Raw genomic sequence first — 22580 nt, forward strand, 5'->3', positions numbered from 1 at the left:
AGGCGGGGCACGCAGGTGACGGCGAAGCGGCTGGTGGATCGCTGGGCGGTCGGGCTGCCTGACTGGACGGCTTGGGCGTCTGGGCCGTGAATGTGTGGCTGCCTGTTCTGGCCGGCAAGTTCCCCCCTCCAGCTGCCCGCCGTTCATAGCATGTACCCCAGAACCCGGGGAGCGCAGGCTGGGCTGGCTTAGAGAAGACGCGGTCGCCAGCGCTTGGGCCACGGACGTCCCAGTCTCCTCCTAAGTCTCTGGAGAACCGCTGGGCCGAGCGGCTGGGCGAAGCAGGCCAGAGCCTTCCAGGGCCTCGGGCCCGGGGACCCAAGGAGGATGAGCTGGCTCTTTCCCCTGACCAAGAGCGCTTCCTCCTCCGCAGCTGGGTCCCCCGGTGGCCTCACCAGCCTCCAGCAGCAGAAGCAGCGCCTGATCGAGTCTCTCCGGAACTCACACTCCAGGTGACGGTCTTCGCCTCTCCACCGGAAGAAAAAGTAGGGCGGTAGGGCGGGCGGGCTGCTCCTAACTACCCTCGCAGTGCCTCATGTCTGCTCCCCAGCATCTCCTCCCGTGGTTCTGGGTCACACGCTTGCTCTCCCACTCCTGTTCCCTTTTACTGTTTTCCTCCGGACCCTCCCTGCCTCCTGCCCCACCACTGCTCAGCGCTTCTAACTCGGATTTGCTCATCCCTACTGACACATCGCTGCTGACTGTAATCTCTCTCAGTCTATTTCCAGTATCCCTTTCTGTCCCGGCTTCCCCACTAATCTTTCCCTTTGCTCACCTTATTGCCGCGTCGGCAGAATTGTTAAAATACAATTGCGAAGAGTAATCTCCAGGTTTCACAAATAATGGAAAATAGAACTGTTGCAACATCAAAGGAAAGGGAAGCCAGAGTTTTCATCAGTGAATGCGTCTCGTATGAGAGTCATGTAGTCTGTCCTCTTTGAGCCTCTAAGATTTACCCTGTTCCAGCAGCCTCTCCCCATCTCACAGCTACCAGTGCCTGCACATTTCTCACTTCTTTCTTAGTCTTGCTCCACACTCAAGAATTACCTTATGTTCATCTTGATTGTTTTGTTGTCTTCCTATGAGTTTTTCATTTTATCGTGGTCAGTTTAGAAATACATTTGCAATTCATATTATTTCAACTCTTTTTACTATAAATTGATTTGCTGCAGCCTTTTACATTGCAAAGGCCTGTGGCTTCTAACGGTTTTCAAAAATTCGTACTGCTTCTTTATATTATACGCATTTTGCAAGTATATTAACAGTTTCACACTATTTTATATAAAAATGACAACGTTGTCAACATTGTTAAGTGGTGCGATCTCAGCTTACTGCGACCTGCACCTCCCGGGTTCAAGCAATTCTCCTGCCTCAGCCTCCCGAGTAGCTAGGATTACAGATGCACACCACCATGCCTGGCTAATTTTTTGTGTTTTTAGTGGAGATGGGCTTTCACTATATTGATCAGGCTGGTCTCAAACTCCTGACTTCAGGTTATCAACCTGCCTCGGCCTCCCAAAGTGCTGGGATTACTGGCAGGTGCCACCTCACTCAGTCCCTAACCCTTTTAAAGATATTCTTTTCGTACAGTTAAAAAATACATATCCTGAGATAATAAAATTGAATAATTCCTATCTAAAATGGAATAATTTTAAATTAGATAGTCTTGTTAATAGAAAAATTCACTGCAAAATCAGTTTGGCTAAAATAAGGCCTGATGCTGGCTGAACTTCAGGTGTTTCTTGGTTCCTTGTCTCAATTGTTCTGTTTGTTTAGAATGTTCAAAAGGTGAAATTTTACTCTATTTAACAGAAAGGAATGGCAGGCTATTATTGATGGCTTTCATTTTGGAAAATTAAGTTCACAAAGTTCTTACAAGTCAGTCTTATTCCAAATCATGTTCAGTACTGAACTTTAAGAGCTACTCTCACAAGATATGCTTATTAAATAAGGTGACTCATTTTTAACATATTTGTTCCCTTAGAAGTTAATACCTTGGTAGACTAGTTATGTACTGTACCAGTCCTGCTATTGCAGAAACACTTTTTGAGAACCACCCTTTTGGAATTAATTACTTTTAAATCTTAGTATATAGTATTATGTTAAATGTTTTCAATGCTGACTAATTTTTTTCTTCGAGGTTGGAGTTTAATTTTTTAAATACTCCAAAGTCTCTTGCTGCTTAGACTGGTAAGTAAGGAAAGTAATTGATCTGAAATTTATAATTTTGGCCTCCCAAATAAAGTGAGATTCTATAGAAGGAATTGTTAATGTAAGGAGTTCTGGAATTGGCTTAAGAGGATGAGTAAATACCCTGAATTGGTTGCAGAAAGGATTCATTTCATATATTATTTTTTGAACCAGAAATTTTGAACATATGATTGATTGGACATGGTTGCATTAGATAATGTAATGTATTTTGTCGTGTTATGAACAAATAACTTTAAATATTTTATTCTTTTAAGTTCGTTTATAAAAATACTTGAAGTTTTATTTGAGATATTTCACATTTACAAATTATAGTTAAATAATTCTGGAGACGTTTAAGTAGGTCATATGCTTCCAGTTTTTCAAAAAATGGCACAATCCCAGAAAAAAATGCCATTCACCTATTCTTAGTCAATCCTTTTAAATAATGACACCTGATTTTTTTTTGGCAATTTTTTAAAATTATACTTTAAGTTCTAATGACATCTGTTTTTAAGCTAGGAGGTAAAAATAATCTATCTGATGTAAAGATGGAAATGGTGTGACATCTTTCCTCATCAGTTATAAGGGGGACAGCTGACACTCCTATAACAAAAGACAGGTTAACAAGAGAAAAGCATAACAGATTTATTTAATCAAAGTTTTACACTGCATGGGAGCCTTCAGAAATGAAGCCCAAAGACCCAAGGAAAACTGTCTATATTCATGATTAGCTTCAGTGAAAAATGGACAGCCATGTAGAAATGTGATTGGACAAAAGTGTATAGTTACGGTAATAGACAGAGGTGGGGGAAACCCAGCAAGGCCTGTCTGTCCAGATTTTTCTTGGCGTCTCTGTATGGCATTCTCCTCCTCTAGTGGATGGCCTGGGACATCTGTGGAATGAGGGTCTTCAGGGCATAAGGGAAAGTGAACTTTCTATATTTATGTCTCTTTGTAGGGAAGAAGGGTTCTAGTTTGTAATTTACCACCTTGGGGAAGAGGAATTCTTATTTCTTTGACTTCGTCAGGGGAGAAAAAGGGCAGGAGACAGGAGGGCAGGAGAAGGTCAGAGAGAACTTTGCTTCTGAGGCTTCCAGACTTTTTTAATTTAAAGTACTCAGTTTGCCAAAGTGCCATATTTTGGAGTATTGTTTCTGAGTCCCAATACTGGCAGTATGTTCCCTGATTAGCTAAATTAGTGGTACAATTTACACTTAAAGATTTTTGTGAAAACAGATACTGATTGGTTATTCTAAAGGTGTGGTGTATAAAAGTTGAAAGAATTTCCAACTTTTTTATGAACTGTACAGAAACTTGTTACATGAGGAATATCAGTATCTTGTTACATGCTGCCTACCTCCCTCATGTTTCATATTATGTCTTTTCTCCAAATGTAAGGTCAATAGGTGAATATCTTTTTTTTGGCAGTGAAGGTATCTTTTTATGTCCTTATAATTCTGAAAATTCCATTTTAACAGTCTCTTTAAGTCTCTTTCTCTAATGATTGTGAACTCCTTTTTAGTTGCTATAAATTCTTATCTCCTCATCTTTCTCAGTCCTCTACAAAAAAATAGGTGAATTTTATGTATATTTCTTCATCTAAGTCTCACCAATATGCAGGGCAAATGAGATAACTGTCAGACGAGAAAATTTAAAAAAAAGTGTTGTAGCCGAAGTGTTTAAGTCAGCTGTGAAAATAGAACCTAGGAATTAGTAGACTGGGCTCAAGTAATACGTTCTATCTTCTAAATAACAGTTATCACGGTATTCAATTTATCACCAAAATTCCTGACTTTATAGGCAGGAGTACAACGAATTCTGTTTCTTATACTTCCTGAGGAAGCTGACTTTATGGATACTGTTGGTTTTTTCCTCTGTGAAGCCGTATACTTTGTGAAGGCTGGGATCTTTCAACCCAGCCTCCACTGGGGGTGAGTGAGAATTGTTTACACCAGTGGTGATGGTCTCATCACTATTCCCCCAAGTTACTGTGGAAGCAGGACTCTTGCTCAGTGTGTGTTGGAGAGGAATTCTGCTGGCAAACTGCTCAAAATGTTTTCTCAATAATAGTAAGAAATGTCTGAGAAGAAGAAATGTCTCATGTTTTGTATTGTTACATTTGACAACTCTGATCCTCCAATTGCTATCGATAAAATCAGGAATTGTGATTCCTGTCATGCAGGATTTTTGATAACTAAATAATATATTTAAGACATTTGGAAATGTATCTGGCACATAGTAGGCATATGACAAATTACATTCCTTCTTTTCACTGGATGGAATCAGTGTGCCTGAAACCTTTGCCCCTTAGCCTGTAAGCTTCTCGCCAGCTTGTTGTTTATGTATTCCTCTTAAGCCTACCTACAACTCATTTGTCTCTGGCAGGACTACTTCTGACTTTCCATTTAGAAAGCAAGTCCATTCCAGAGAGTTAGTTTCTTCACAAATGGAATGAATCCATTTTGAAAGGCTTTAGGCATGGTGCAGGTAAATAACCTAAAATATTATCTTACACACAGGAGATGTAAATAGCAGTAGTTATGTATTTTGTTCTTGTACATATCTTTAAAATAATAGTGCCATTCTCTGTAGTCTTTAAAAATTGTTTTAGTATCATCTTTTGCTGCTAGTCTCCGGATTCCATTGTTCTTTCTGATTGCCTAAATGTTTAGCCTTAAAACTTGTTACAGTGTCATCTCCTGTGTAGTTCTCCCCCACAGCTGCTAAGCTTACCCTTTTGCTCACAGCTGTAAGGCTTTCTCCACCCATCTCATGGGTTTCTGAGTAAGCTTAAATTCCATGTTCTTTTTATAGAATTGACTCTTAGCTTGTAAATACTCACAAACAAACTTGGTAACACAAGAGATACTGTAATAAGAAGATATATATGTGTGTGTGTTTTAACCTGTCTCATGTTATATATTTTTATGAAAAGGATTCAAGTTTACTTTCTATTTATTTTTTGAGATAGGGTCTCTGTCAGCCAGGCTAGAGCACAGTGGCACGATCGCAGCTCACTGCAGCAGTCCTCCCACCTCCGCTTCCCAAGTAGCTGGTACTGCAGTCACATGCCATCATGCCCAGCTAATTAATTTAAGTTTTTTTTTGTTGTTGTTGTTGTTTTTGTAGAGATGAGGTTTTGCCATGTTACCCAGACTTGTATCTCAAACTCCTGGGCTCAAGCGCTCTGCCTGGCTTGGCCTCCCAAAGTGCTGGGATTACAGGCATGAGCTGCCACACCCAGCCTAATTTTTCTTTATTTAATAGACTTTATTTTTTAGTGTAGTTTTATGTTCACAGCAAACTTTTAAAAAGGCATGAAGATTTCCCCTATATCCCCTGTCCTCTCCAACTCTTCTTTTAAAATGGAAAATCTGGAAGGATTGGTTTCCACATAGCAATATTTACTTTAAGCAGAAGAGTAACTGTCTCCTTTCCTGGGCTGCCCACTACCCATTTACCAGTTTGCAATTCACTCCCTGTTGTATTAGAAGCAGCTGCCTTCATTCGTGTGTATTACCTAGCTCCTGTAGTTATTTGATACTAAAACTTGAAGGAAATAACATTAATTTGCAATAAAAAATTCTACAAGCATCTGTTATGCCTTAAACCCATTGAAGCTACTGAAATCTACAAAATGTCAACATTTGACTCTATGAATGCACTTTGAACTCTGTATAGTAAGCTTTAAAATTGTGTGTGTCAAACAATCCTGTAATTAAGCGAAAACTTACTCGATACATTAAGTTATATAGTCTATAACCAGTGATTAAGACTTAAAATAGCAGAGTATATGACACAATAAAGCATGGTACCATTTAAGAGATAACAGCTCAAGTGCTATCTTCAGTTAATTTTCTCATTAGCAGTATTAGTCTGTAACTGCTTTAAAAAAAGTTATGGGCCAGGTGTGGTGGCTCATGCCTGTAATCCCAGCACTTTGGGAGGCTAAGGCAGGTGGATCACAAGGTCAGGAGTTTGAGACCAGGCTGACCAACATGGTGAAACCCCGTCTCTACTAAAATACAAAAAATTAGCTGGGTGTGGCGGTGGGCACTGTAATCCCAGCTACTTGGGAGGCTAAGGCAGGAGAATTGCTTGAACCTGGGAGGCGGAGGTTGCAGTGAGCAGAGATCGTGCCACTGCACTCCAGCATGGGCAACAGAGTGAGACTCTGTCTCAAAAAAAAAAAAGTGTTACGGTAAGTCAGTCACTTCTCCATTGCTTGTTAAATCAGCCACATCTGCCCCTCCCCGCAACCTGAACTCCTTCCAAACTTTCTACTGTTGCTCACCTAAGTCAAAAACCTGTACCGTCTTCCGTTTCCATTCAGTCTTCCATCTCTACTATCAAGAGGTTCTAACAATTCTCTCTGCCTCCAGTCTTTTTCCTTCTATCTTTTCTTCCACATTGCTGCCAGAGTAATCTTTCTAAAATCCAAATTTGACCATGTTACTCCTTTCAGTAGCTTCCTAACTCTTGTCAAAAAAAGGCCAGCCACCTTAGCTTGATTCCCGGTTGTCACAGAAGATGGTGATGTGACTGGTGGAAAGATATCAATAAACAAAAAGTAACATTTCATATATATTGCAAAGGATATGGAGACTTTTTGAGAACTTGTGTTATTTTGTATCTGAAGCTTTTCTGATAGTGTTTTCTCCATCTAAAATGTATACTTTTATTTCCCTGATTCACTTTTCTGGTCGTTAACACTTTTAAATGTAACCCAGATGTTATTTTTTCCAGAAGATCTCACCACCACTAGGTTAGGTGCTTTCTTCTGTGTTTTCATAGCTCTTTGCACATCTCAGTCATTATTATGTGTTCTATTCAAAAAAATATGAAGTAAGTGGTCCATGTCACACAGATTTGGAAAACAAATGCAGTTTACTTGGAATTTCTCCAAGTCTTTAATGTACTAAAGTGCATCAGCATTCTCCAAGAGACAGCTATAGTATGAAGGATTTTCCAAACAACACTGAACCATTTATTGGAGCTGTTTGTTTTAAATTTCCAATTTCTCAATTTTTCATTTTTATATCAGCTGTGTGTGTCTGTGTGTGTGCAAGTGCTATTTTCTTTTGTTCTGAGGATAGTAATTACGTAAATTTATAGTCGTCTTTGCTCTGTTAACTGTTTCCTTGAGTTTTTGTGTTTTAGTTTCTTGAATTTGGGGCATAGTTTGAATGATTTTGTTTTATTCAATCCATTATGATATTCTCATTTCTATATTTGAGGTTCCCTGTTGACTCACTTGTGAATACTTACTCTGTTTACCATACTCTGCTTCTGGTGATGAAGAATAAGAATGGCATGTCCTTAGGTAGGGCAGGCTGATAGTTATCTTCTGGAAAAGGAGACTTCCTATTTCCTGAGGTTTCTCTGCTAGCTTAGAGAGGCTATCTCTGTGTTAATCTGAGTGCAAATATTACACTGTTTATCAGTTAGGACAAGCTGGGAAAACAGGCTAGTTCCCTAGCCTACCTGTTGCTCCACAAATGTCATGTTGATTAATTACTCTGAGAAATACTCCTGACCCGCCCTCTTCCCCTCAAACTCTTGGTTTGCACTGACTTGGTTCAAGGGCTTAGAGGACCTTCAAATTGCTTCAAACTTATGTTTTGGATTGTGATTGTTTTCTGTATTTCCTTTTTTCTTCTTCTTTTTTTTAAAATGTTACCCATTTCCTTAAATTTAATCCTATCTTTTTGTTTGTCACAGTTTCCTCAGAATTTATCTGTACATTGTAGTTTTTGCTTTTCAGCACTGTTATGGATTTGCTTTTTAAAAATCTGTTTTGCGCTTCTGTCAAAACATCACAAGTACCCAACAATAAATATGTATATTATGTATTCATAATAAGTAAAAATAAAAAAACTTGATTTTTTAAAATCTAAATCATGGAGATTTAGATAGGATATTTGTCTGTCTGTTCTTCATCTATTCTAAGCCCTTGAATCCTTTATTTGCAGGATTTGCCTATAAACGTTACTTGAGTTACCCTACACTGTGGGAAATACATGACATTATTGTCCTGAACTGATCTCTTTAGTCACTTGAGTTTCTCATCACATCATGTTCATCTCTATTTCCATTTCCTTGCAAGATGCTGGATATATGGTAGCTGTTCAGTTGAAGTGAGTCTTATGAAATCAGAGTTTACACAAAATATAAACTAAGTGATAAATTATTATTTATTCTGCAAAAGGAATCTTAACCATAACTGATGCCTCTATTGCATTTTTAAATCTTTTAAAATTGATACATAGTAGATATACATAGTTTTGGCTTACATGTAATAATTTAATGCATTCATATAATTTGTAAAGATCAAGTCAGTATAATTGGGTTAGCTATTACCTTAAATATTTGTCTTTATGTTAGTAACGTTTGAATTTTTCTCTTCTAGCTATACTGAAATGTATAATAGATTATTGTAAGCTGTAATCACCCTTATGTATTGAACGCTAGGTCTTATTTCTTTCATTAACTGTATATTTGAACTCACAATTAATTTTATTTCCCCTCCCATTTACTCTTTCCAGCCTCTGAAACCACCAAGCTACTTTCTTTCTTTGTGAGATCCACTTTTTTAGCTTTTACATATACAGCGTTTGTCTTTCTGTGTTTGGTTTATGTCACTTAACATATTGACCTCCAGTTCCATTCATGTTGCTGCAAATGACAGAATTTCATCCTTTTTTATGGTGGGATGATATTCTGTTGTGTATTATGCCACATTTTCTTTATCCATTCATTTGTTGATGTGTACTTAAATTTATTGCATATTTTGGCTATTGTGAATAGTACTGCAGTAAACGTGGGAGTGAAGCTTTGGCAATATACCCAGTAGCAGAATTGCTGAATCATATGGTAGTTTCATTTTGTTTTTTGGTTTTTTTCAGGGTTCTAAAGGTGCAGAGATATTTTTAGTCTTTTGAGGAACCTCCGTACTGTTCTCCATAGGAGACTCCACATTAGTTGTACTAATTTACATTCCCACTAGCAGTGTACGAGGGTTCCCCTTTCTCCACATCCTTCACATCTTTGCCAGCATCCGTTATTGCCTGGCTTTTTAATAAAAGCCATTTTAACTGGGATAAGATGATACTTTTTTTTCTTTTTTTTTCCCCAAAAAGCCATTTTAACTGGGATAAGATGATACTTTTTTTTCTTTTTTTTTTCCCAGAGACAGGGCCTCACTGTGTTTCCTAGACTGATCTGGAACTCGTGGGCTCAAGCAGTCTCACTTCAGCCTTGCAAGTAACTGGGTTTATAGGCGCATGCCACCACACCTTGTGTGCTTCTTTTGAGAAGTGTTTGTTGAGATCTTTTGCCCATTTTAAAATCACAGTATTTGTGTTTCTGCTTTTGAGTTGTTTGAGCTTCTCATGTATTCTGGTTATTAATTCTTTGTCAAATGGATAGCTTACAAATGTTTTCTCCCATTTTGGGGGGTTGTCTTTTCACTTCCTTGATTGTTTCTTTGCTGTGTAGGTTTTTAGCGTGATGTAATCCCATTTATCTGTTGTTGCTTTGGATGCCTGTGCTTTTGAGGTCTTACACAAAAATTCTTTGCCTAGAGCAATGTCCTGAAGCATTTCCTCAATGTTTTCTTTTAGTAGTTTCCTAGTTTCAGGTCTTAGATTTAAGTTTTTAATCCATTCTTTTTAATTTTGTGTATGGTAAAAGATAGGGGTCTAGTTTCTTTCTTCTGCATGCAATTACCCAGTTTTCCCAGCACCATTTATTGAAAACATCATGCTTTCTCCCTTGTATGTTCTTGGTGCTTTTGTCAAGATGAGTTGGCTGTAAATGTGTGAATTTGTATTTGGGTTCCTTGTTCTTTTCCATTGGTCTATGTGTTTGTTTTTAGGCCAGTACCATGTGATTTGGTTACTGTAACTGTGCAGTAAATTTTGAAGCCAGGTAGTGTGATGCCTCCAACTTTGTTCTTTTTGCTCTGGGTTGCTTCACCTATTCAGGGTCTTGTGGGTCCATGTAAATATTAGGATTTTTTTTTTCTATTTCTGTGATGCATGTCACTGGCATTTTGATAGGGATTGCACCAAATCTGTAATTTTGTTTGGGTAGTATTAGCATTTTAACACTATTTATTCTTCCAGTCACAAGCATGGAATATCTTCCCATTTTTTTTCTACATGTCTTCTTCAGTTTCCTTCATCAGTGTTCTATAGTTTTCCTTGTTTAGATCTTTCACTTCTTAGGTGAAATTGTTTTCTAGGTGTTTTATATTCTTTGTAACTATTGTAACTAGGATTGCTTTTTTTTTTTTTGAGATTGTTCACTGTTAGCATATATAATTGCCACTGATTTTCGTATGTTAATTTTGTATCCTGCAACTTTATTGAATTTGTTTGTCAGGATTTTTGTTTGTTTTTTTGGTGCAGTCTTTAGGTTTTTCCAGGCGTAAGATTATGTCATCTGCAAACAAGGCTAATTTAACTTCTCTTTTCCATTTTAGATGCCCTTTATTTCTTTCTCTTGCCTAATTACTCTGGCCAAGACTTCCAGTATTATTTTGGATAAAAGTTTGAAAGTAGCTATGCTTGTCTTGTTCTAGGTCTTAGAGGAAACGCCTTCAGTTTTTCCCCATTCACTATGATGTCAAGTATGGTTTGTCATATATGGCCTTTATTATTTTGATGTATGTTCTTTCTATACCCAGTTTGATGAGGGTTGTGATCATAAAGGATTTTATTGAGTGCTTTTTCAGCATCTATTGAAACAATCATACAGTTTTTGTTCTTAGTTCTGTTAATGTGATACATCATATTTATTGATTTGCATATATATTGCACTGTCCTTGCATTCCTGGGGTAAGCCCACCTGATAATAGTGAATGATCTTTTTAATGTTTTGTCAAATTTGGTCTGCTAGTATTTTGTTCAGGATTTTTGCATCTATGTTAATCTGTAATACTGGCCTGTAGTTTTTCTTTTTCTTGTTTCTTTGGATAATACCGGTCTTGTAGAATGAGATTGGAAGTAGTCCCTCCTCTTCAGTTTTTTGTGAAGCATGAGGGGAATTGTTAGTAGTTCTGTAAATGTTTGGTAGAATTCATCAGTGAAGTTATCAGGCCCTCAGCTTTTCTATGATGGGAGACTTTTTATTACAGCTTTAATCTCATTATTCATTGTTGGATTATTGAGTTTTTCTGTTTTGTCATAGTTTAATCTTGGTAGGTTGTATATGTCCAGCAATTTATTAATTTCTTTTAGGTTTTCTAATTTTTTAGCATATTAATGATTCTTTGTAGTTCTGTGGTATCAATTGTTACATTTCCTTTTTCATTCTGACTTCATTTATTTGGGTCTTCTCTCTTAGTTCATCTAGCTAAAGGCTTGGGATGATTTTGATTATCTTTTCAAGTAACCAGCTTTTCATTTTGTTGATCGTTTGTATTATTTTTTAGTTTTAACTTCATTGATTTCTGTTCTGACATTTATTTGTTTCTTCTTTTAGGTTTGGTTCTTGCTTCTCTAGTTCATTGCGATGCATAGTTAGGTTGTTTATTTGAAGTCTTTCAGCTTTTTTGATGTAGTTGTTTGTTGCTGTAAACTTTCTTCTTTGTACCAATTTTGCTTTATCCCATGGATTTTGGTGTGTTCTATTTCCATTTTTATTTGTTTGAAGAATTTTTAAAATTTCCTTAATTTCTTCATCAACTCATTGGTTGTTCAGCAGCTTGTTTAATTTCCATGTGGTTGTGTAGTTTCTGAAGTTCCTCTTGTAATTGCTTTCTAGTTTTATTCCATTGTGGTCAGAAAACATACTTGATATGATTTCTGATTTCTTTGAATTTGTTCAGATTTCTTTTATGGCCTAAGATATGTTCTGGAGAATGTTCCATGTGGTGATGAAAAAATATATTCTGCAGCAATTGAATCTCAATTAGGCCTATAAAATCCAATTTGAAGTTTAACTTTGATATTTCTTTATTGATTTTCTGTCTGGATGATCTTTGCATTAGTGATAGTAGGGTGAAAGTCCCTTAATATTGTATTGCAATCTGTCTTTCCCTTTAGGTTCATTTATGTTTGCTTTATGTACTTTGGAGCTCTGGTTTTGGGTGCGTAGATATTTGCAATTGTTGTATCTGCTTGCTGACTTGACCCGTTTATCATTTTATATAGTAACCTAGTTTCTTTTCATAGTCTTTGATTTGTAGTCTCTTTTATTTGATGTAAGTATAGCTATTCCTGCTCCTTTTCTATTCCAGTTGCATGAAATATCTTTTTCTACTCCTTTGCTTTCAGTCTACATGTGTCTTTATATGTGAAGTGAGTTTCTTGTAGGCAACATATTCTTGGGTCTGGTTGCTTTGCTTTATCCATTCAGCTACTTTGTGCCTTTTAATTAGAGAATTTATTCCATTATATTAATTATTAATAAGTAAGGACTTCTATTTTGTTGCTTGTTTTCTGGTTGTTTTACATCTTCCCTCTTCCTTTCTTCCTTTCTTACTGTCTTCCTTTGTAGCTAAGTGACTTTCTTTGGTAGTATGTTTTAATTTGTTGCTTTTTATTTTTAGTGAATCAAAACTATAGGGTTTTGCGCTATGGTTTTCATGCAGCTTACAAAAAACATGTATAACAAGTTATTTTAAAGAGACAGTAACTTACCTTAGATCACAAAGAAGGTAATAGGAGCAAAAAGTATTATGGTTTGACTCCTTCTCCCCAACATTTTGACTTTTACTTGTCTCAATTTACATATTTATATTACCTATCTCTTAACAGGTCACCATAGCCGTTGTATTTGATAGGTTTGTATTTTGGGCTTCATACTAGAGTTATAAGTGGATTGCACACCATAATTACAGTATTAGAGGATTCTGGGTTTCTCTGTGTACTTAATTTTACCAGTGGATTTTATGCCTCCAGATGTTTTGTCTTTGCACGTTAATGTTTTTTTCTTTCAGACTGATGAACTCCCTTTAGTATTTCTTATAAGACAGGTCTTGTGGTGCATTCTCCATGCTTTTGTTTGTGTGGTGAATATTTTGGGTCTCTTTTATATTTGAAAGATAACTTTGCTGGATACAGTATTTTTAGATGGCAGAGTTTGTTTGTTTGTTTGTTTTCCTTTCAGCATTTGGAAAATGTTATTCCACTCCCTCCTGGCATGTATGGTTTTCATTGAGAAGTCTGTTTCCAGACAGACAAATTAGAGCTCCTTTATATGTTGTTTGCTGCTTTTCTCTTGTTGCTTTTAGTTTCCTCTTTTTTGCTTCACCTTTGAGAGTTTGATTATTATATGCCTAGGAAGTAGCCTTATTTATGTCAGATTTGTTTGATATATCTGACCTTCCAGTATCTGAATATTTTTATCTTTCTCAAGCTTTGGAAGTTTTTCTGACTATTTCTTGGAATAAGCTTTCTACCCATTGCTCTGGCTCAACTTTTTTTTTTTTTTTTTTTAATACCAGTAGTTCTTAGATTTGCTCTTATGAGGTGATTTTCTGTATTTTGCAGGTGGTCTTCATTTCTTTTCAGTCTTTTTTCTTCTTTCTCTGACTGTATATTCTAATAACCTGTCTTCAGGCTTACTAATTCTATCTATCTTCTGCCTTATCCGTTCTGCCATGGACAGCCTTTAATAAATTTCAGTTCAGCAAACATATGTCTCAGTTCCAACATTTTTGTTTAGTTTTTCATTATTACTTAAATCTCTTTGTTAAATTTCTCTGATAAATTTTTGATTTTTTTGTTTTATCTGGGAGATCAACGAGTTTCCTTAATACTGCTATTTTCAATTCTTATTCAGAGAGCTCACATATTACTGTCTCATTAGGGTCAGTCATTTGTTCTTTGCTTTGTCCATTTAGGGAAGTCAGGTACATTTATGTCTCTACTTTGAAGAATTTTTTGTTTATTCTGGTCTTCTCTCTCTGGCTTGTTTTGGTTTTATTGAATATATTTGCTTAAAGACTCTTTACTGTTTGGTTGCTACCTCCTTTTTGCTTCCCAGTGGCACTTTAAACCCGAGGTTGCCTTAGTCTAGTAAATACTGGAGCACTGCCCATCTCTAATGGGGGAGCTCCCAAAGAGGATATCTCACCAGTGTAGGAAGGCTCGCAAAGGGTTCCTGCCCAGGGGATCTGTGGAACATATCTCCAACAACATGGAGCTACTGAATAGGCACTCTGATTTGGTGTTTTCTTCGGCTCAGTAACAGTTTCCTGGGTTGAGGCTGGTAGTCTTGCTTCTCCCCTTCTCCCTTTTGTCTCTGGCTGTCCTCAGGGATATTTCTCCCTTCAGTCCTCATGATGATTCCAGTGGGTTGAGGCAGGGATGAGTCTCCTGGCAGGGAACTTAGAATGGTGGGGAAGCTGATTATCCACCTCAGTCTCACTTTTTCCAGTGTAGACACTGTGAGTTGAAGAGAAATTTTTCTCATGCTTGGTGCTGGGAAGACTGTGGGAGAGGCATCACAAATATGGAAGTCTGATTCTCATACCATCTGCTCAGAGTTTTTTCACTTCTCTGTGGCCCTGAGAAGTGACTGATCCTCATATTTGAGTTCTGGCATGTTGCTGGTGTTAATCTCTGCCAAGACCAGATCCGGTGTAGAGACCCCAACCCAGGTGACACTGAAGAAATTAAGAAACAAACACAAATAGAGTGCAAAGTGGGACTATCAGGGCTAACAGCCCTCCGAGCTCAGAGCCTCAGGGGGCTAACGGTATTCTGGGCTGAGAGCCTCTTGCAGGCTCTGACCCATGTATTTATTCTCTCTAAACAGGTGATTATTATTAACAAACAGGTATTCTCTGTTTCCTCATAGAACAAAAATAAACTAGGCAGTTAGCTGGTGCCTGCTTACCACTGATCAAAGACAAACCAGAAAGCTTTCTCCACTAGGGAGCCACAGGGGCAGGGTCACATATCCTGTGCTTAAAGAACTAGTTTAATTGGTATATGATATACACATACTGTTTACTACTTTGGAACACCTTGAGCAGTTTTCCGCTTGAGGGTCCAGCTCGGTTTTCCTTGCCATGGCTCTCAGCAAACAATATAGTCCATCCTACGCTGAGCAAATCTCAGTGTTACATATTTGTTCTTGGTTTTCTGTGGCCTTAAGTGAAGCCTGCTTGCTTCTACACCACCATGTTGGAACTGGAAGTCTCTATTGCATATTAAGATGGACTTGTTTACAGTTTGGGGGACTATCAAAGAAATGAGGATACCAATTAATCATATATTCTAATAACAAAGTTATATGTTATTACAGCTTTATTTAGCCCCAACAAATTCAGTCACTGAGGTAAAACCGTAGTAATTCTCTTCTCCCAGAGAATCTAGAAAAAATAATTATTAATTTATAGGTCATTTAAATTTTCTCTTGTGGTGTGATTAAACTATTACCTTAAAATACGTGTGTGTGTATTTACATTGGAAATACCACTGTCAGCATAAAGATATGGCTATAAGAATGTTTATCAAAGCATGGCTTATAAGAGTAAAAACTGTAAACAATTTCAATATCTAATAGAAAATACCTTAAATAATAGTGTGACCATGTACTAGAACATTATGCAGCCATTAAAAATGATATTGTAAAATAACATTTACTGGTTTGGAAAGACAATCACAATTAAGTGAGAAGTGGAACTTACAAAATTGATGTACAGTATAATTATATTTTTGTTTTAAATAAGGCTATGAATGTACAAATAAGTTTAGAAGATTATACAGCAATATGTTGAGTAGTTTTTGATGATATGATAACCTTTTTTCAATGAGAATGAATGTTTTGGAATATATATTTTTTAAAGTTATTAAAAATAGCAACATATTCAAAATCACAGTGGTGATGAATATTCAGGGAATGATTCCTGTTTTTTTTGTTGTTGTTGTTTTTGTTTTTATTTTTTATTTTTTTTTTTATTACATTTTAGGTTTTGGGGCACATGTGAAGAACATACAACATTGTTGGATAGGCACACAGGTGGCAGTGTGATTTGCTGCCTTCCTCCCCTTCACCTATATCTGGCATTTCTCCCCATGTTATCCCTCCCCAACTCCCCACCCCCTGCTGTCCCTCCACTGTTTTCCCCCAACAAACCCCAGTGTGTAGTGCTCCCCTCCCTGTGTCCATGTGTTCAACACCCGCCTATGAGTGAGAACATGCGGTGTTTGATTTTGTGTTCTTATGTCAGTTTGCTGAGAATGATGGTTTCCAGGTTCATCCATGTCCCTACAAAGGACACAAACTCATTGTTTTTGATGGCTGCATAATATTCCATGGTGTATATGTGCCACATTTTCCCTGTCCAGTCTGTCATCGATGGGCATTTGGGTTGGTTCCAGGTCTTTGCTGTTGTAAACTGTGCTGCAGTGAACATTCGTGTGCATGTGTCCTTATAGTAGAACGATTTATAGTCCTTTGGATGTATACCCAGTAATAGGATTGCTGGGTCAAATGGAATTTCTATTTCTAGGTCCTTGAGGAATTGCCACACTGTCTTCCACAATGGTTGAACTAATTTACACTCCCACCAACAGTGTAAAAGTGTTCCTATTTCTCCACATCCTCTCCAGCATCTGTTGTCTACACATTTTTTAATGATCACCATTCTAACTGGCGTGAGATGGTATCTCAATGTGGTTTTGATTTGCATTTCTCTAATGACTAGTGATGATGAGCATTTTTACATATGTTTGTTGGCCTCATGTATGTCTTCTTTTGTAAAGTGTCTGTTCATATCCTTTGCCCACTTTTGAATGGGCTTGTTTGTTTTTTTCTTGTAAATCTGTTTTAGTTCTTTGTAAATTCTGGATGTCAGCCCTTTGTCAGATGGGTAAGCTGCAAAAATTTTTCTCCCATTCTGTTGGTTGCCGATTCACACTAATGACTGTTTCTTTTGCCTTGCAGAAGCTGTGGAGTATGATTAGGTCCCATTTGTCTATTTTGGATTTTGTTGCCAATGCTTTTGGTGTTTTGGTCATGAAGTCCTTGCCTACACCTATGTCTTCAATGGTTTTGCCTAGATTTTCTTCTAGGGTGTTTATGGTGTTAGGTCTTATGTTTAAGTCTTTAATCCATCTGGAGTTAATTTTAGTGTAAGGTGTCAGGAAGGGGTCCAGTTTCTGCTTTCTGCACATGGCTAGCCCCTTTTCCCAACATCATTTATTAAACAGGGAATCCTTTCCCCATTGCTTGTTTTTGTCAGGTTTGTCAAAGATTGGATGGTTGTAGATATGTTGTGTTGCCTCCAAGGCCTCTGTTCTGCTCCATTGGTCTATTTCTCTGTTTTGGTACCAGTACCATGCTGTTTTGATTACTGTAGCCTTGTAGTAGAGTTTGAAGTCCGGTAGTGTGATGCCTCCTGCTTTGTTCTTTTTGCTTAGAATTGACTTGGCTATGCGGGCTCTCTTTTGGTTCCATATGAAGTTTAAGGTGTTTTCTTCCAGTTCTGTGAAGAAGGTCATTGGTAGCTTGATGGGAATAGTGTTGAATCTGTAAATTACTTTGGGCAGTATGGTCATTTTCATGATACTGATTCTTCCTAACCATGAACATGGAATGTTTCTCCATCTGTTTGTGTCCTCTCTTATTTTGTTGAGCCGTGGTTTGTAAAGTTTTCCTTGAAGAGGTCCTTTACGTTCCTTGTTAGTTGTATTCCTAGGTATTTTATTCTCTTTGTAGCAATTGTGAATGGCAGTTCGTTCTTGATTTGGCTCTCTTTAAGTCTGTTATTGGTGTATAGAAATGCTTGTGATTTCTGCACATTGATTTTGTATCCTGAGACTTTGCTGAAGTTGCTTATCAGTTTCAGGAGATTTTGGGCTGAGATGATGGGGTCTTCTAGATATACAATCATGCTGTCTGCAAATAGAGACAATTTGGCTTCCTCTTTCCTATTTGAATACCTTTTATTTCTTTTTCTTGCCTGATTGTTCTGGCTAGAGCCTCCAGTGCTATATTGAATAGGAGTGGTGAGAGAGGGCATCCTTGTCTAGTGCCATATTTCAAAGGGAATGCTTCCAGTTTTTGCCCATTCAGTATGATATAGGCTGTTGGTTTGTCGTAAATAGCTTTTATTATTTTGAGATACATTTCATCAATACCTAATTTATTGAGGGTTTTTAGCATAAAGGGCTGTTGAATTTTGTCGAAGGCCTTCTCTGCATCAATTGAGATAATCGTGGTTTTCATCTTTGGTTCTGTTTGTGTGGTGAATTATGTTTATAGACTTGCATATGTTGAAGCAGCCTTGCATCCCGGGATGAATCCTACTTGATCATGGTGGATAAGCTTTTTGATGTGCTGTTGCAATCGGCTTGCCAGTATTTTATTGAAGATTTTTGCATCTGTGTTCATCATGGATATTGGCCTGAAGTTTTCTTTTCTTGTTGAGTCTCTGCCGGGTTTTGGTATCAGGATGATGTTGGTCTCATAAAATGATTTGGGAAGGATTCCCTCTTTTTGGATTATTTGGAATAGTTTTAGGAGGAATGGTACCAGCTCCTCTTTGTATGTCTGGTAGAATTCAGCTGTGAACCCATCTGGACCTGGGCTTTTTTTGGGTGGTAGGCTCTTAATTGCTGCCTCAACTTCAGACTTTGTTATTGGTCTATTCAGGGTTTTGACTTCTTCCTGGTTTAGGCTTCGGAGGAGGCAACTGTCCAGGAATTTATCCATTTTTTCCAGATTTTCTAGTTTTTGTGCATAGAGTTGTTTGTATTAATCTCTGATGATGGTTTGAATTTCTGTGGAATCTGTGATGATATCCCCTTTATCGTTTTTTATTGCATCTATTTGGTTATTCTCTCTTTTCTTTTTTATTAATCTGCCTAGTGGTCTGTCTATTTTGTTGATCTATTCGAAAAACCAGCTCCTGGATTTATTGATTTTTTGAAGGGTTTTTTGTGTCTCTATCTCCTTCAGTTCTGCTCTGATTTAATTATTACTTGTCTTCTGCTAGGTTTTGAATTTTTTTGATCTTGCTCCTCTAGCTCTTTCAATTTTGACGATAGGGTGTCAATTTTAGATCTCTCCTTGCTTCTCACGTGGGCACTTGTTGCTATATATTTTCCTCTAGAGACTGCTTTAAATGTGTCCCAGAGATTCTGGTATGTTGAGTCTTTGTTCTCGTTGGTTTCTAAGAGCATCTTTATTTCTGCCTTCGTTTCATCGTTTATCCAGTCAACATTCAAGAGCCAGTTGTTCAGTTTCCATTAAGCCGTGCGGTTCTGAGTTAGTTTCTGAATTCTGAGTTCTAACTTGATTGCATTGTGGTCTGAGAGACTGTTATGATTTCCGTTCTTTTGCATTTGCTGAGGAGTGATTTACTTCCAATTATGTGGTCAATTTTAGAGTAGGTGTGATGTGGTGCTAAGAAGAATATATATTCTGTGGATTTAGGGTGGAGAGTTCTGTAAAGGTCTATTAGGTTTGCTTGGTCCAGGTCTGAGTTCAAGTCCTGGATATCCTTGTTAATTTTCTGTCTGGTTGATCTGTCTAATATTGACAATGGGGTGTTAAAGTCTCCCACTATTATTGTGTGGGAGTCTAAGTCTCTTTGTAAGTCATTAAGAACTTGCCTTATGTATCTGGGTGCTCCTGTATTGGGTGCATATATATTTAGGATCGTTAACTCTTCTTGTTGCATTGATCCTTTTACCATTATGTAATGTCCTTCTTTGTCTCTTTTGATCTTTGTTGCTTTAAAGTCTATTTTATCAGAGATGAGAATTGCAACTCGTGCTTTTTTTTGCTCTCCATTTGCTTGGTAAATCTTCCTCCATCCCTTTATTTTGAGCCTTTGTATATCTCTGTATGTGAGATGGGTTTCCGGGATACAGCACACTGATGGGTTTTGGCTTTTTATCCAATTTACCATCTGTGTCTTTTGATTGGGGCATTTAGTCCATTTACGTTTAGGGTTAATATTGTTATGTGTGAATTTGATCCTGTCATTTTGATGCTAGCTGGCTGTTTTGCCCATTAGTTGATGCAGAGTCTTCATTGTGTTGATACTCTTTACCATTTGGTATGTTTTTGGGAGTGGCTGGTACTGGGTGTTCCTTTCTATGTGTAGTGCCTCTTTTAGGAGCTCTTGTAAAGTAGGCCTGGTGGTGATGAAATCTCTGAGTGCTTGCTTGTTCATGAAGGATTTTATTTTTCCTTCACTTATGAAGCTTAGTTTGTCTGGATATGAAATTCCGGGTTGAAAATTCTTTTCTTTACGGATGTTGAATATTGGCCCTCACTCTCTTCTGGCTTGTAGGGTTTCTGCTGAGAGATCTGCTGTGAGTCTGATGGGCTTCCCTTTGTGGGTAACGCAACCTTTCTCTCTGGCTGTCCTTAGCATTTTCTCCTTCATTTCAACCCTGGTGAATCTAACGATTATGTGCCTTGGAGTTGCTCTTCTTGAGGAATATCTTTGTAGTGTTCTCTGTATTTCCTGGACTTGAATATTGGCCTGCCTTGCTAGGTTGGGGAAGTTTTCCTGGATAATATCCTGAAGAGTTTCATTTTCCAGTTTGGATTCATTCTGTTCGTCACATTCAGGTACACCTGAATGTGTACCTGAATCACCTAATCAAACGTAGATTAGGTCTTTTCACATAGTCCCATATTTCTTGGAGACTTTGTTCATTCCTTTTTACCCTTTTTTCTCTAAACTTGCCTTCTCGTTTTATTTCATTGAGTTGATCTTCGACCTCTGATATCCTTTCTTCTGCTTGGTCAATTCGGCTGTTGAAACTTGTGCATGCTTCGCGAAGTTCTCGTGTTGTGTTTTTCAGCTCCATCAATTCACTTATATTCCTAAGTTGTGCATTCTCGTTAGCATTTCGTCAAATCTTTTTTCAAGGTTCTTTGTTTCTTTGCATTGGGTTCGAACGTGTTCTTTTAGCTCACAGAAATTTCTTGTTACCCACCTTTTGAAGCCTGATTCTGTCATTTCATCACACTGATTCTCTGGAGATCCAGCCTTATTCTCTTGCTGGTGAGGAGTTGTGATCCCTTGTAGGAGGAGAGGTGTTCTGGTTTCGGGTGTTTTCATCCTTTCTGCGCTGGTTTCTTCCCATCTTTGTGGGTTTATCCACCTGTCGTCTTTGTAGTTGCTGACTTTCAGATTGGGTCTCTGAGTGGACGTCCAGTTTGTTGATGATGAAGGTATTTCTGTTTCTTAGTTTTCCTTCTAACAGTCTGGCCCCTCTGCTGTAGGACTGCTGAGGTCCACTCCAGGACCTGCTTGCCTGGGGATCACCTGCAGCAGCTGCAGAACAATAAGAGTTGCTACCAGGTTCTTCTTCTGTTATCTTTGTCCCATAAGGAGGCCTGCCAAATGTCAGTCTGCTCTCTCCTTTATGAGGTGACTCTTTGGATATACGGGGGTCAGGGAGCTGCTTGAGGAGACAGTCTGTCCTTTATAGGAGCTCAAGTGCTGAGCTGTGAGCTCCATTGTTCATTCAGAGCTGCTGGGCAGGTACGTTTAAGTCTGTTGCAGCAGAACTCATAAACCCCTTTTTTTCCCCAGGTGCTCTGTCCCAGGGAGTTAGGGCTTTATTTATGAGTTTCCTTTGTGCTGCTGCCTTTTTTTCAGGGCTGCCCTGCCCAGCAAGGAGGCAGCCTAGTCACTGTGTGCCTGCAGAGGCTTTGCTGAGCTGCTGTGGGCTCCGCCCAGCTGCCTTGTGAACTTCCCTGAAGTCCTGTTTATAGGGGTGTAGTTAGAACTGCCTTGGCAGTGGTGGCCCTCCTCTGTAATGGCGGGTTGCCTCGGCAATGGCGGGCTGCCTCAGCAATGGCGGACTACCTCCATAGTGGTGGAGTACCTCAGTAATGGCGGACGCCCCTCCCCCACAGAGCTGGACCATCCCGGGTTCAGCTGTGCTTGCTGTGAAACTCTCAACCCAGAGCGTTTCCAATTGCTGTTTTTTTTTGTGGGGGTGGGACCAGCCGAGCCTGATCACCTGGCTTGCTGCCTCAGAGCCTTTTTTTTTAGTTGAACGGTCTACTCTCTCCCAGGTGTTCCAGTTGTCTGTTGAAAAGGCACCGGCAACTGTGTGATTTCCCATGCGGTGACCTACTACACTGGCTGAAACAGCGACGCTGAGATTTGTGGCACTTTTTTGCCCAGGAATCTCCTGGCCTGGCTCCCTGTTTCAGTCCCCTTTTTAATCAGATGAATGGATGAGTCTGCCTTCCTGGAGCTCCAATCACCAGCTTAAATGGGCACCCAGACCAGTGTATTTTGTACGGAGAACCGCCGTGCCAGGGTGCCAGCAAAACAGCCACACTGGCGACCCGTGGGGCTCCTCTGCCTGGGAATCTCCTGGTCTGTGGGCAATAAAAATCCATCTGGAAATGCGGCGTCCACTCACCCTCTATGCTTTCACTGGGAGCTGCAA

The 22580-nt window shown here is 38.5% G+C and overlaps 1 protein-coding gene across 2 annotated transcripts in view; it reads left to right on the top strand.

The window, feature by feature from the left end:
* Positions 1-16: 16 nt before the first annotated feature.
* The window catches only part of VPS37A (VPS37A subunit of ESCRT-I), a 62055-nt gene continuing 39491 nt past the window's right edge, over positions 17-22580 (top strand). Inside the window, exon 1 of one of the 2 annotated variants that reach the window (XM_064368662.1) lies at positions 17-452. In XM_064368662.1, coding sequence (XP_064224732.1) covers positions 328-452 — 125 coding nt within the window. In that variant the 5' untranslated portion in view covers positions 17-327. The remainder of the gene's footprint in view (positions 453-22580) is intronic. The other variant, XM_012435229.3, reaches the window with a different exon arrangement.

This window comes from Aotus nancymaae, unplaced genomic scaffold, assembly GCF_030222135.1.
Source record: "Aotus nancymaae isolate 86718 unplaced genomic scaffold, 86718_ANA_hifiasm-v0.15.2.pri h1tg000079l, whole genome shotgun sequence".
Classification (NCBI taxonomy): Eukaryota; Metazoa; Chordata; class Mammalia; order Primates; family Aotidae; genus Aotus; species Aotus nancymaae.